This window comes from Muscardinus avellanarius, assembly GCF_963383645.1.
Source record: "Muscardinus avellanarius genome assembly, chromosome: 21".
In the NCBI taxonomy this organism is placed as follows: Eukaryota; Metazoa; Chordata; class Mammalia; order Rodentia; family Gliridae; genus Muscardinus; species Muscardinus avellanarius.
Window position 1 is genome coordinate 59146 of NC_137807.1, and position 14567 is coordinate 73712.

The following is a 14567-nucleotide window of genomic DNA, read 5'->3' on the forward strand; positions in this document are numbered from 1 at the left end:
CCAGAGCTGCTTTCTTGCTCAGGCTCCAGCCAGATGCCGCCACCCTCCCTCCCGAGCAAACTCTCTAGAGTTGGATAAAGGAGTGGGGCGATGCTCTCTCGGGCCAGGCGTTCTTGAATGCTGGGCAAACATCAGCGAAGGTACCTCCGGGGCATACAGAGACATGCCCATGACTTCACACAGATGTGCGTACTCCATGTTCGTGAGTCCTGCGCCATACTTCTTCTCAGGGTCAGCCTCCAAGGGTAGGAAAAGATTCCAGAGTCCTTCAGCCTTGGCTTTCTCCTGTCACGGGAGAAAAAAAATCAGAAAACTAGAGAGAGCAGCTGAATTCTATTTTGACCAACCAAGAAACACAATGGATGGACTTGGAGGAAACGACGTGGTAGCCAAAGATTCAGTGTGTACCCAACACATGACACAAGCCAGCACCATTAGCTACATATTTGCCTCGGACATGCAGGTGGATGCACCCAGAAGGTCCCAGGGAATGCCCACGCGCTGCGAGTGAAGGGCAGTCAGCTCCCTCCCCGCTCTCCCTGTATCCCAGACGCCCCACGCAGGCACATTTCACCAGGAACAGCGTTTCCATGGTCATGAATCTCAACAGAACGCACCCGAGGAACAGAGGAGAATGCAGGATCGTTCTGCGCCCTGCTGGGGCCGGGCCCAATACCTCTGGCTGCAGCCCCGGCTGCTTTTATTTTTGTGGTGCTAGGGATTGAACCCAGGGGCATTCTAACTCTGAGCTCCATCTCCCAGCCTTATTTTATTTTTGATTTGGAAATAGGGTCTTGTTCAGTTTCTGAGTGCCTCGCTAAGTTGCTGAGGCTGGCTCTGAACCGGAAATTCTTCTGTCTCAGCCTCCCCAGTACTAGGATTGTAGGTGTGCATCACCACACCTGGCTCCCCAATTGCTTTTTAGGGCCAATAAAAAGATCTCCCTCCCTCTGAGCCTGGGAGGTGACCACTCTCCTCCTCTGTCAGGAGTACTTAGCTACTGAGCAGCCAAGAAACAGGCGGCAGCTGCCTAAAGGAAAGAAGGACTCGAGGGGAAAAGGTTCTCTGTGGCGCTTAGACTGGACGGGCAGATGAGAGAACGAGGTTCAGCGATGGAGGGGACCAGGCTGCCTGGAGGCTCACACGAGGTTGGGTCTGAGCAGTCACGCCAGGACCCTGCTCCCGTGGGATGAGGGAGCACCCATTGTCTTCTATCTTGAAAACACTGTTCCCACTGGGTGCGGTGACAAATGCCTGGAGTCCCAGCTCCCTGGGAGGCTGAGACAGGAGGATCCCAAGTTTGAGGCCAGTTTCAGCAACTTAGCAAGACACTATTTCAAATAATAAAAAATAAAAAAGGCTGTGGGTGTAGCTCAAAGGTAGAATGCCCCTGGGTTCAACTACCAGCACCAAATCAAACCGAACCAAGTAACGGGAGCTGGCTTTTCCTGATGATAATGGAAAGTCAAGATAATTCTGCTCAGACCTCTTGTCTCCTTGCTGGGAAGGAGACCGGAGGGCTGAGCAGGGCTTCTGTGTGTATCCACCCACATGTCCGAGGCAAGCATGTAGCTAGTGGTGCTGGCTTGTGTCGTGTGTGGGGTACACACTGAATCTTTGGCTACCATGTCGTTTCCTCCAAGTCCATTCATTGTTTCTTGGTTGGTCAAAATAGAATTCAGCTGCTCTCTCTAGTTTTCTGATGAACCCAGCAGGAGCGGGGAGGGTGCACCATGTTAACCAGGTCTCACCTTGAGGTCCTCTATCAGCGGGGAAGGGCTCCACCGGCCCTCTGAGGCCTGGTGTCTCTGCAGTTCTGGCTCCAAGGGATATACATGCTGCTCCATAAACCGCCGCAGCTGGTGATAAAGCTCCCTGACAGGCGGGGAGAGGCCCTCTGGAGAGATGACCAGAGTTCCCTTTGAGGCCCGAGCTGGGGAAGCCTCAGGTCCAGAGCTATAACCCCTGGTACCTGTGGGGCTCAGCCGGGGCTGTGGACCAGCCCACATGTGGTACGACCTTGTTAACGGTTTGGCAGCCGGCATCTCTTTGAAAACCCGGAACCCTTCTTTGATTGCAAACTCCCATGCCAGGTTGGAGATAAATTCAGTCAGCTTTCCACTTTGTGCAGCCATTGCTGAGCTTGCTTGCCCTAAGAAGAATGAAAAATAAATAAATACTTCTAGCAAACCCTTCATGATGATTGGACATACACTACTTTTGTTATTCTATCAGCACCCTGTTAATGTCACCAGCAGCCAAGACAGGAAACCTGCCTGCATCCCAGATTCCACATAAGAAATAGGCAAATGAGCCAGGCGTGGTGGCGCACACTTGTAATCCCAGCATTCCAGAGGCTGAGACAGGAGGATAGTGGTTTGAGGACAGCCTTAGCTATTACTAAGTGAGGCCCTTTGCAACTCAGCGAGAACCTGTTTCAAAATAAAGAACAAAAAATAGGGCTGGGGGTATAGCTCGGAGGTAGAATGCCCCTGGGTTCCATCCCGAGTACCGCAAAGAAAGAAAGAAAGAAAAAGAAAGAAAGAAAGAAAGAAAGAAAGAAAGAAAGAAAGAAAGAAAGAAAGAAAGAAGCAAATGAGCTGGGCACAGTGGTGCACACCTGTAATCGCTATAGTGGGGACACTGAAACAGGAGGATCGCAGGAGGTCAGCACGTGGTCATTTTGTGAGACCCTGTTTCAAAATTTAAAAAACAGAGCTGGAGTATAGCTGAGTGGCAGAATGTCTTTGGGTTTAACCCCCGGTGCCACAAAGGGAGAAGGAAGGAAGGAATGAAGGCAGGCAGGCAGGCTGGCTGAGAGGTTCAAAGACAGCCTCAGCAATCCAGCAAGATCCTATTTAAAGGAAAAAACAGCTGGGCTTGGTGGCGCACGCTTGTAATCCCAGCATTCAGGAGGCAGAGACCAGAGGATCAGGGTTCACAGACAGCCTCAGCTACTGAGTGAGGCCCTTCGCAACTCAGTGAGACCCTATTTCAACATGAAAAGAATAAAAATTGGGCTGGGGATGTAGCTCGGAGGTAGAATGCCCCTGGGTTGCATCCCCAGTACTGAAAAAAAAAAAAAAAAAAAAAAAAGAAAGTTTAACATAGCCGGCACTTGTAATCCCAGCATTTGGGAGGCTGAGACAGGAGGATCACGTTTTGAGTACAGCCATCAGGTACTCAATGAGGCCCTCCGCAACTCAGTGAAACCCAGTTTCAAAATAAAGAATAAAAAAATAGGGCTGGAGGTGTATCTTGGAGGTAAAATGCTCCTGGGTTCCAATCCCAATACAGTGAAATAATAATAAATAAATAAAATTGTTGAGGCTGGCTTCAAACCTGTGATCCTCCTGTCTCAACCACCCTAGTACTGGATTATAGGCATGCATCACCACATCCAGTTCTGTGTGTGTGTGTGTGTGTGTGTGTGTGTGTGTGCGTGTGTGTGTGTATTGCTAGGGAGTGTGTGTGTGTGTGTGTGTGTGTGTATTGCTAGGGATTGAACCCAGGAGAATTCCAGCCTCTCCTCCCGCCTTTTTTTTGCAGTTCTGTGGATGGAACCCAGAGTATTCTACCTCCGAGCTCCACCCCCAGCCCTATTTTTCAGTCTTTTTTATTTTTGAAAACAGCGTCTCATTGAGTTGGGAATGGCCTTGCTAAATAGCTGAGGCTGTACGCAAACCCTGATCCTCCGGTGTCTGCCTCCTGAATGCTGGGATTACAAGCATGCACCACTACACCCAGCTTTTGTTATTATTATTTTTTTTTTTCGTGGTACTGGGGATGGAACCTTTCTACCTCCGGGCTACACTCCCAGACCTATTTTATATTTTATTTGGAAACAGGGTCTCTTAGCCAGTGAGGCTGGCTTTGAACCTGCGTGATCCTCCTGTCTCCGCCTCCCAAGCGCGGGGATTACAAGTGTGCACCACCACACCCAGCTTGTTATTATTTTGGTGGTACTGGGGTTCCTGGAAGCCCTTCTATATCCGGGCTACATTCCCAGACCTATTTTTTTAGTTTTAGAAACAGGGTCTCTTAGCCAGTGAGGCTGGCTTCGAACCTGCACGATCCTCCTGTCTCCGCCTCCCAAGCGTGGGGATTACAAGCGTGTACCACCACGCCTGGCGCCCAGCTTGTTATTATTTTGAAAGAGGGTCTCCATAAATTGCTCAGCTGAACTCCAAATTGCGATCCTCCTGTTTCAGCCTCCCAAATACTGGGCTTATACGCATGTACCACCATGCCCTGCTCCAAATAGATACTTTTTTTTGAGGAAGTGGGTATTGAATCCAGTGACATTCTATCTCTGAGCCACACCCTCAATCCTATTTTTATTTTTATATTTATTTATTTACTTACTTACTTATTTTTGGCGGTACTGGGGATGGAACCCAGGGGCACTCTACCTCCAAACTACACCCCCAGTCTATTTTTTATTCTTTATTTTGAAATTGGGTCTCTGAGTTGCCAAGGGCCTCACTGAGTAGCTGAGGCTGTCCGCAAACCGCGATCCTCCTGTCTCAGCCTAAAACATGTTGGATTACAAGCGTGCACCACCACCCCTGGCTCTTTATTTTTTAGAAACAGAGTCTCACTAATTGCAATGGGCCTCACTAAGTAGCTGAGACTGGCCTCAAATCTGCTGTCTCGGGCTCCCAATTGCTGGGATTATGTGCATGTGCCACCATGCCTGGCTAGAATATTTTAAAGAATATTTACACTTCTGTTTTTTTTTTTTAATGATAAGTAAATGCATTAACTGAATCTTATAGAACTCTGGCTAGATTAGCCTCTCTCAAGCCTCTGTGGTGGGGGAAGGCTGCAGGTAGAGGGGCTGAAACAAGAGTCTCCTGCTGAGACTCAGACCCGCAAGCTGGCCATCCCATTACCTGTGAGCGACCGCTTGTAGACGCCCTGTAGGATCGCCGCCACGCGGAAAAAGGAGAAAGCCATGTAGAAGTTCCAGTTCTCGATGGGAGGGATGCCCATGTGGAGACAGTATGTGCTGAAGTATTCCTCGGCCGTGGGGATTCCCAGCTGAGTCAAATCATGGCCGCTGACACCTGAGGAAGAGAACAGGGCGGCCGGGGCGGTCAGCACCTGCGCCTGCTATGGTTGACCAGTCTTTCAATTCCCAAAACCACTGTATCCCTTTGAAATTAATATTACTAGTTCAAGGGGCCGCTCATGATTTCAGCGGCTCTTAGATGGCTGGAGATCCAGCATGGAGCTAATTGGAGCCCGAAGGTTTTGGACTAAAGTAGCATTACAGGAAGAAACGGGGCTTCTGATTCCACCTGGACTGAAACTCATGGGGGAGGTGGATTAATTTCAAGCAGCTACTTGATTAAAAACAGCATTGGAGAGCTGGGCCTGGTGGCGCATGCTTTTAATCCCAGCATTTGGGAGACTGAACCAGGCCCTCCACAACTTAGTGAGACCCTGTTTCAAAATAAAGAATAAAAAATAGGGCAGAGGGTGTAGCTTGGATGTCAAATGCCTCTGGGTTCCACCCCTAGACCTGCAAAGAAAAAAAGACTAAAAAATAGGGCTGGGGTGTAGCACAGAGGTAGAATGCCCTTGGTTTCCATCCCCAATACTGGAAAAACAAAACAAAACAAAAAAAAAAACAAACACAAACAACAGCATTGGAGCCAGGCTTGGTGGAGCATGCTTGCGTGCTTGTAACACTTGTAATCCCAGCATTTGGGAGGCTGGGATAGGAGGATCACGGTTTGCAAACAGCCTTAGCTACTTATTGAGACCCTGTTTCAAAATAAAGAAGAAAAAATAGGGCTGGGAGTGTAGCTCGGAAGTAGAATGCCCCTGGGTTCCATCCCCAATACTAGGAAGAAAAAAAAAAAAAAAACACAAAACAACAGCATTGGAAGAGCAAGCCCACCAAATTATGGAAAAGTTAATTACAGAAAATTACAGATTTCTAGTCTTCGTACTTGGGAGGCTGAGACAAGAGGATCACGGGTTCATAGCCAGCCTCTGCTATACTTAGGCCCTCCACAACTTAGTGAGACCCTGTTTCAAAATAAAGAATAAAAAATAGGAAGCCAGGCGTGTCCCAGTACTTGGGAAGCTGAGACAGGAGGATCCAGGTTTGCCGCCAGCCTCGGCTACTTAGTGACACCCTGTTTCAAAATAAAAAATAAAAGTATTGGGCTAGGGGTGTAGCTCAGAGGGAGAATGCCCCTGGGTTCAATCCCCAGCACCACACACAAAAAAAGAAGAAGCTGTCCAAAAAAATACTGGCATTAAAACATGCCCAAAGTATACAGTTAAGTGAAAGAAGCAGGTCATGATAATCAGAAAACTTTTTTTTTTTTTTTTTTTTTTTTTTGCGGGCCTGGGGATGGAATCCAGGGGGATTCAACCTCCGAGTTATACCCAGGCCTATTTTCTATTCTTTATTTTGAAGCAGGGTCTCACTACGTTATGGAGTACGTGCATGCCCAGCTCAGAAAACTTATTTTATTGAGAAAGTATACATATACGGCCGGTCGTGGTGGCAAATGCCTGTAATCCTAGTACTTGGGAGGCTGAGACAGGATGATTGTAGGTTCGAGACCAGCCTCAGCAACTTAGTGAGGCCCTTAAAACTTAGCAAGACTCTGTTATATAATAAAAAATAATAGAGGGCTAGGTATTCTACAAGGGTAGAATGTCCCTGTACTCCATCCCCAGTCCACCTCTCTACACGCAAACAAAAGGGCTGAGGATGTATCTCAGTGGTAGAGTGCCCTGAGGTCAACCCTAGTACTGCGAAAAGTTTTCTTCAGAGCCAGGCGTGGTGGGCACACTTGTAATGCCAGCAATCGGAAGACTGAGACCGGAGGATCACGGTTCACCGACAGCCTCAGCTACTTAGTGAGGCCCTTTGCAATTCAGTGAGCCCCTGTTTCAAAGAAATAAAAAGACTAAAAAACTAGGGCTCAGAGGTACAATGCCCCAGGGTTCCATCCCCAGTACTGAAAAAAAAAAAAGTTTTCTTCAGTAGAAGTTGGCTGTGTGAAAGCACATGAGGTGCTATGTGGTGTATTCTTCTCCTAATATCTATCCTACGCGAATTCTCTCCAAACGGGACAGAAGGCGTTCCAATGGCGTCTTCTACCCAGACCACCGGGGACGCACTTGCACTCCCCAGCCCAATCCCCTTCGGCCAAGGCCGCTCCCCAAGGCTTGGAAAACAGAGCTGCCCGTCCCTGTTTACCCTCAGCAGCAGGTCCTACCTCTCAGCATGGGAAAGCTGCCTGGCAAGTAGTGAGCCAGGCAGCTGTAGGCCACATCAGCGAGGGGGTCGCCCAAGGTGGAGAGTTCCCAGTCGAGGACGGCAAGCACCTCGGCCTTTTCTGGATGAAAGAGCAGGTTGTCGAGCCTGAAAGGCCACAGAAGGAAGAGAGAGACAGCGCTAACAATACAGATGGCCAGGCGCGCTCTAGCCAGATGTGGCCAGGCCCGCGCCGCACTCCCACTCTCTCTGTGCCGGGTCCTCAGCTGCATGGGCTGAGCTGGAGGCCTCCCTGGTCCTCCAGCTCCCAGCCTGCCTCAGCCACTCAGAGGCAGCACCAGGCGATGAGAAGCGGGCCTGGCTATTTATTTCTCAGCTGCTCCCTGCTACTGGGGTAACTGAGTCCCTCTCCTGAGGGCCACAGCTCTGGCCAGGCAGCACAATCTACACAGCTACCCTGCCTGGGTTCTGGTAATTATGGCCTCGCTGCAGTGGTTCTAAAGCAGGCCTGCAAATTCCTTGACACTCCTCTCACAAAAGGTCGTGAAACTCATCAACACAGTGAGACCCTGTTTAAAAAAAAAAACCAGGCTGGGGTGTAGCTGGAAGGTAGAATGCCTCCGAGTTCAATCCCCAGTAAAACACACACAAACACACTCACACACACACATGTAGGCTGATTCTTCACCCCCTTGAAGCACCTAGTTTCTAACAAATATAAAGTAGGAGGTAGTGAATACCAGGTGTGGTGGTGCATGTTTGTAACCCCTGTACTTGGAAGTGAAACAGAAGAATCGCAGGTTCAAAGCCAGCCTCAGCAACTTAGTGAGACTCAGTTTCCAAATAAAAAATAATACAGGGCTGAGGGTGTAGCTTGGAGGCAAAGAGACTCTGGGTTCAATCCTCAGCAATGTGCGTGCACTTGCACACAAACACACACACACACACACACACACACACACACACACACACCAAACTAGGAAGAAGTGACCCGAGGGACTCCTGGGGCTAGACCAGGTCAGAAAAGGTGATTCAGCTTCTGCCCAGGCCCCCTACCTTGGAGCACACATGTCTGGATCCTGAGCCACTATGCTGGGGAATGCATGGGGCAGGACCACAAAGCAGAAGAGAGCAGGAGGAGGCTGGCTGTTCCTACCTTCTCTGCCCAGGGCCAGCAAGCAGGGTAGCCTGCAGATACTTGCAGCCCCTGCCTGAAAGCTGCCCTGGTTGAAATAAGTTGTCCTGTCTCCAAACTGCAGCCGCCCAGGTAAAATGAACCCTGTCACCCTTTCCAGACCCTTGGCTTTGGGCAGTTTGGATGCAGGCGGGGAGCTGGAGGATGCTGGCTCCTTCAGATCTGGGTGGAAAGCCTCCCACTGTTGCTAGCCCCAGGGTTCCAGGCTGTCTAGTGGTTTCCTAAACCATGTGCACCCCTGTCAAACTCTCCTCAATGGCCTCCTTGACACCTTCTGTTTCCTGGGCCTGGGGCTACGTGAGAGCCCTGAAGGTAGTGTTCATGGCAGAGATGGCAAGGCTGGACCCCAGCAACGCAAGGCACTCTCAGGCAGCATCTCTTGCCGGGCGGCGGACTCAGCGTGGGCCCCGGGTACCACGTTCCCTTCCTGTCCTTCCCTTCACTGCGTGCCCAGGGCAAATGGCCGTGGCCAGCCTCATGGGGGTGAGGGCACCTGACCTCTGCCGGAGCTTCAAGTGCTGCTTCTCGACCCAGAGCCCTGCCCTCCCAGGGCACGTGGGACAACTCTGCAGGGATTTTTGTCTTGTTTATGGTACTGGCAATTGAACCCAGAGCATTCTATCTCTGAGTTACACTTCCAGCTCTATTTTTAAAATTAATTAATTTATTTATTTTTATTTATTTTTTTTTGTGAGTCTGGGGATGGAACCCAGGGGCATTTGACCTCCAAGCTACACCCCCTGCCCTATTTTTTATTTATTTTGAAACAGAGTCTCACTAAATTACGGACTGCCTCACTTAAGTAGCTGAGGCTGTCCTGGAACCGCGATCCTCTGGTCTCAGCCTCCCAAATGCTGGGATTACAAGCGTGTGCCACCAAGCCCGGCTTTTAATTTTTTTAAATTTTGAAATAGGGTCTCACAATGTTGTGAAGGGCCTTGCTATAAGTTGCTGAAGCTGGCCTTGAACCTGAAATCTTCCTGTCTCCGCCTCCCAAGTACTAGGACTACAGGTGTGTGCCACCACATCTGGTTTGTAGGCTTTCTTGTTTGTTCGCAGGCATTTTTTGGTGTGTGTCCACAGCCTGGCAGGCCAGGTCTGACCGACCCACTGAGTAGAAGCCGGGGTGATGCTTCACTGCTGCAGCCCAGCGCAGTCCCATAACAAGACTATCCAGCCCCACATGTCACAGGGTCAAGGATAAAAACCCACCTTGGAAGGGAAGGCCTTTAGTCAGGCACAGTGGCACACTTTTGTAATCCCAGTTGGGAGGTTGAGACAGAAGGTTTGTGGACAGCCTAAGCTATTTAGTGAGGTCCTTCACAACTTAGTGAGGCCTTGTTTCAAAATAAAGAATAAAAAATAGGATTGGGGGAGAAACGCCCTGGGTTCCATCCCCAGTACCATAAAAAAAAAAAAAAAAAAGGAAGGGCCTCTATAACAGGAATAATTCAAATCCATAGATTGGACCAAGACCAACTGCGTTTGATTTCCCATTTCTGATGCCCCGCCCATGGCTTTTCACATCTTATTATCAGTCCCCTGGCAGGTGGCAGGTGGCAGGATGTCTACCTGAAGTCCCCATGCACCACCGTGGTCCTCTGTTGCCTGGGAAGATGGAGAGGCAGCCACTGGATGAGCCTCTCCATCGCGGGGATGGTGCTCGTCTCTGCAGCTCGGTACTGCTTGGTCCAGGTCTTCACCTGGCGAGGAATGTAGTCCCCTGAGGGTAAGAGGATCAGAATGTGGCATGTGAGTACAACAGCCTTCAAGGTTTTGAAGAGTAATCAGTGGGTGAGACCCCTGGAAATGCATGCTCAGTGGTGGTACTGCATCAGAACACTTTCCTGTGACCCCAGAATTCCCTGCGTGATCTCCTGCTGCCCCCAGGGGGAAGCCACCAGCTGTTCTGGCTGGTTCAATGTGGTCTGGGCACTGCTCCCCACCACCGGGCCTCCAAGTCTGACCCTCAGCCCTCTTCAAGATCCAGTGAGCTTCTTAATGGCCCTGTGTGTGGAGGGGGTACTATGAACTGAAGCAGAGGCATTCTACCTCCAAGTTACACTGCCAACCTTTTTAGTTTGAAACATGGTCTTGTTAAGTTGCTGAGGGAAGCCAGGCCTGGTGGCACATGCTTGTAATCCCAGCATTTGGGAGGCTGAGACAGGAGGATCGTGGTTCACAGACAGCCTCAGCCACTACGTAGTGAGGCCTTTTGCAACTCAGTGAGACCCTGTTTCAAAATAAAGAATAAAGTCGGGTATGGTGGCACGCGCTTGTAATCCCAGTATTCAGGAGGCTGAGACAGGAGGATCATAGTTTGCAGACAGCCTCAGCTACTTAGTGAGGCCCTCTGCAACTTAGTGAGACCCTGTTTCAAAATTAAGAATAAAAAATAGGGCTGGGGGTCTAGCTTGGAGGTCGAATGCCCCTGGTTTATATCCCCAGACCTGCAAAAAATAGAGAAAGAAAAGAATAAAAAATAGGGCTGGGAGTGTAGCTTGAAGGTAGAATAACCATGGGTTCTATCCCCAGGATTGAAAAAAAAAAAGTTACTGAGGGCCTCACTAAGTTGCTGAGGCTGGCCTTAACTTGTGATCCTCCCAAGGACGGGGATTACAGGAGTGTGCCACTGGCTTTTGGCTACACAACAACGGGCAACTAAGAGCATGAATTCTGGAGACAGACAGCCAAGGTTTAAATCCCACCCTTGGCTGGGCGTGATGCCAGATGCCTGCAATCCCAGTCCTTGTGAGGATCACAGGTTAGAAGCCAGCCTCAGCAACTTAATGAGACTGTCAGTGACTTAGTGAGGCCCTGTTTCTAAACTAAAAAAGAACTGGGGGTGTAGCTTGGATTCCTCGTGTTAAGACTCCTCGCAGAGATGATGGGAGGATAAAATATGTAGGCCCTTAGATTTAGTGGCATGTGGCTGTGGCTCCAGCTACTTAGGAGGTCAAGGCAGGAGGATCGCTTGAGCCCAGGAGTTTGAGGTCAACCTGGGCAACACAGCAAGACCTCATCTCAGAAAAAAAACAAAAACAAGCAAAGAAAGCTGCATGTAGTGACACAGGCATGTAATCTCAGTACTTGGGAGGCTGAGACAGGAGGATGGCAGGTTTGCAGCTTGTCTCAGTCACTTAGTGAGGCCCTCTGCAACTCAGTGAGACCCTGTTTCAAAATAAAGAATAAAAATTAGGGCTGGGGGTGTAGCTCGGAGGTAGAATGCCCCTAGGTTTCATCCCTAGTACCGCAAAAAAAAAAAAGTGTAATAAAAATTGCAAGAAGAAGACTCTGTCTGTAATCCATGAAAAAATAGTTTTTAAGGACAAAATGTCCACGTAAGTCACACCTCCAATAAGATGAACCTAGACAGTCAGACATGGTGGTGCATACCATAATCCCAGTACTTGGGAGGCTGAGACAGGAGAATCACAGGTTTGAGGACAGCCTCGGCAAGTAGTGAGAGACTTCATCAACTTTGGGAGACCTTGTTTCAAAATAAAAATGAAAAACTAGGGCTAGGGATATATAGCTCAGAAGTGAACTGTCCCTGAGCTTAATCCTCGGTACAAAACAAAACAAAACAAACGACCCTGGATGTCCACGGCAGGAGCTATGTTCCCCTTATGTTGAGCTCACATTGGCTGGTTTATCCCCAGAGTGTTCAGATCCTAACAGGAGACCGTGGCGAGAAAGAGACCGGCTGGAGGCCTGGAGGCTCCCGCTCACCTCGCTTTCCGTAGTCGGCCAGGCCCGCAGTGTGCAGGTCCACACTGTGAATCTTGCACAAGACTCTGTTCATGGCAGTGTATATGGCTCGCCTCTGGCTGGGCTCCAAGCCCGGCAGGGAGGGGTCTTTGTAGATGAGGCCTGGGCAGTACTCCATCAAATAGAAGGGGGTGCCGATGACACTGGGAGGGACACAGAAGGATTCCAGAGAGCCAATGCATGCGGAGGGCTCTAAGTCAGAGCCCTCCTCTTCCTAACTATTCCGCGGACCGTTTGGGGGCTGGGGAAGCAGTTGCACCCGGAGTGCTGGAATATTGGGACATTTCCTTTTTCCTTTGCACATAAGGAAAGGGCAGGATATGCGCCTATGTGCAGGGTGTATCCCCCCAACACACACACTCGCACTCATCTGTTATGTTTTGAACTAGATGAATTTAAGCAGATGGTCGTTATTTTTCTCCTTTCAACTTTTCTGTTTCAAAGTTTTCATCATTTCAAAGTTCAGAAAATGCGGTGACGCACGCTTGTCATCCCAGTACTTAGGAGGCTGAGACGGGAGGATCATGGTTTGTGGCCAGCCTCAGCTGCTTAGTGAGGCCCTCTGCAACTTAATGAGACCCTGTTTCAAAATGAAGAATAAAAAATAGGGCAGGGTGTGTATCTTGGAGGTAGAATGCCCCTAAGTTCTACCCCCCAGGACCACAGGGGGAAAAAAAAAAGTTGAGAAAAAAGCTGGGCATAGCCAGGCATGGTCGCACACGCTTGTCATCCCAGCATTTGGGAGGCTGAGACAGGAGGATCACAGTTGGCAAACAGCCTCAGCTACTTAGGCCCTTCACAACTCACTGAGACCCTGTTTCAAAATAAAGAATAAAAAATAGGGCTGGGGGTGTAGCTTGGAGGTAGAATGCCCATAGGTTTCATCCCCAGTATTGGAAAAAAAAAAAAAAAAAGCTGGGCATGGTGGCGCACACTTGTAATGCCAGCACTCAGGAGGCTGAGACAAGAAGGTTCGTGGTTCACAGCCAGCCTCAGCTACTTAGTGAGGTCCTTTGCAACTCAGTGAGACCCTGTTTCAAAATAAAGAATAAAAAAATAGTGCTGGGGGTGTCACTCGGAGGTAAAATGTCCCTGGGTTCGATGCCTGGTACCACAAAAAAAAAAAAAAAAGAAAGAAAAGAAAAGAAAAAAAGAGTTTAGAAGCCAGATGTGGTGATGCACATTTGTAATCCCAGCATCTGGGAGGCTGTGACAGGAGGACTGTGGTTCACAGCCAGCCTCAGCTACTTAGTGAGGCCCTCTGCAACTCAATGAGACCCCGTTTGATAAAGAATAAAAAATAGGGCTAGGGAGGTGTAACTCAGAGATAGAATGCCCCTGGACTCTATCCCCAGCACTAAAAAAAAAAAAAAAAAAAAAGTAAAAGTTTAGGAAGACCACAAAAAATATTAACAAAAACAAGCAATAGGAACAATAGGAAATTAAGTTATTTTTCTTTAATGTTAACAAAGCTATAGTCTTTTATTTATTCACTTTTTCTGGTACTGGGGGTGGAACCCAGGGGCTTTTCTACCCCTCCAGGCTATACTCCCAGACCTATTTTATACTTTATTTGGAAACAGGGTCTCACTAAGTTGCTGAGAGCCTCACTCAGTAGCTGAGGCTGGCTTTGAACCTGTGTGATCCTCCTGTCTCAGCCTCCCAAGCGCGGGGATTACAAGCGTGCGCCACCACGCCCGGTGGAACAAAATTATATTCTAACAATACTCACAAGCAGGCATGTCTTCATCAACCAGAATAACTTAGAGATGTGTGAGCCCCTGACCCATGTTGCTATACAGTCTCTTTTCTGACTCAAATTTTATTTGTTGTTAACAAATTGGCATTTCAGTTAGTAAATGGGCTTTCTCTCCTGTAGCTTAAATATGCAGTGGCAAAAATACATCCAGACTTTACCTTGAATCTTCACAGAGGTCAAGAACATTGGGGACAGGAACTCCAGCACTTGCGAGGGCTTTCATTACCCTAGCAGAACAAATAAAAATGTGCAGAACTGTTAACTGAGATGATCACACTGTATCTGTGTGTGTGGCGGGGGTGCTGGGCATTCTATCTCTGAAGTTCACCACCAGCCCTTTTATGTTTTTTCTGTGATACTAGGGATGGAACTCAGCAGAATTCTGCCTCTGAGCTACACCCTCAGCCCTACTTTTTATTCTTTAGTTTGAAACAGGTCTCACTAAATTGCAGAAGATCTCACTTGATAGCTGAGGCTGGCCGTGAACCTGTGATCCTCCAGTCTCAGTCTCCCGAGGACTAAGATTACAAGTGTGCGCACCATGTCCGGCACCCCCATCCTTTTTTATTTTTTGTTTTGAAAATTCTTGCTAGATT

At 48.8% G+C, this 14567-nt stretch overlaps 1 protein-coding gene across 1 annotated transcript in view; it reads right to left on the reverse strand.

Moving 5' to 3' along the window:
• ACAD10 (acyl-CoA dehydrogenase family member 10) overlaps positions 1–14567 on the reverse strand; it is a gene marked incomplete at both ends in the record, with an annotated part of 49816 nt that overhangs the window by 14644 nt on the left and 20605 nt on the right. The window contains 7 exons of the mRNA XM_080717355.1: positions 145–285; positions 1752–2152; positions 4896–5069; positions 7248–7393; positions 10014–10164; positions 12174–12355; positions 14130–14198. Of these exons, the coding sequence (XP_080573481.1) occupies positions 145–285; positions 1752–2152; positions 4896–5069; positions 7248–7393; positions 10014–10164; positions 12174–12355; positions 14130–14198 (1264 nt within the window). The remainder of the gene's footprint in view (positions 1–144; positions 286–1751; positions 2153–4895; positions 5070–7247; positions 7394–10013; positions 10165–12173; positions 12356–14129; positions 14199–14567) is intronic.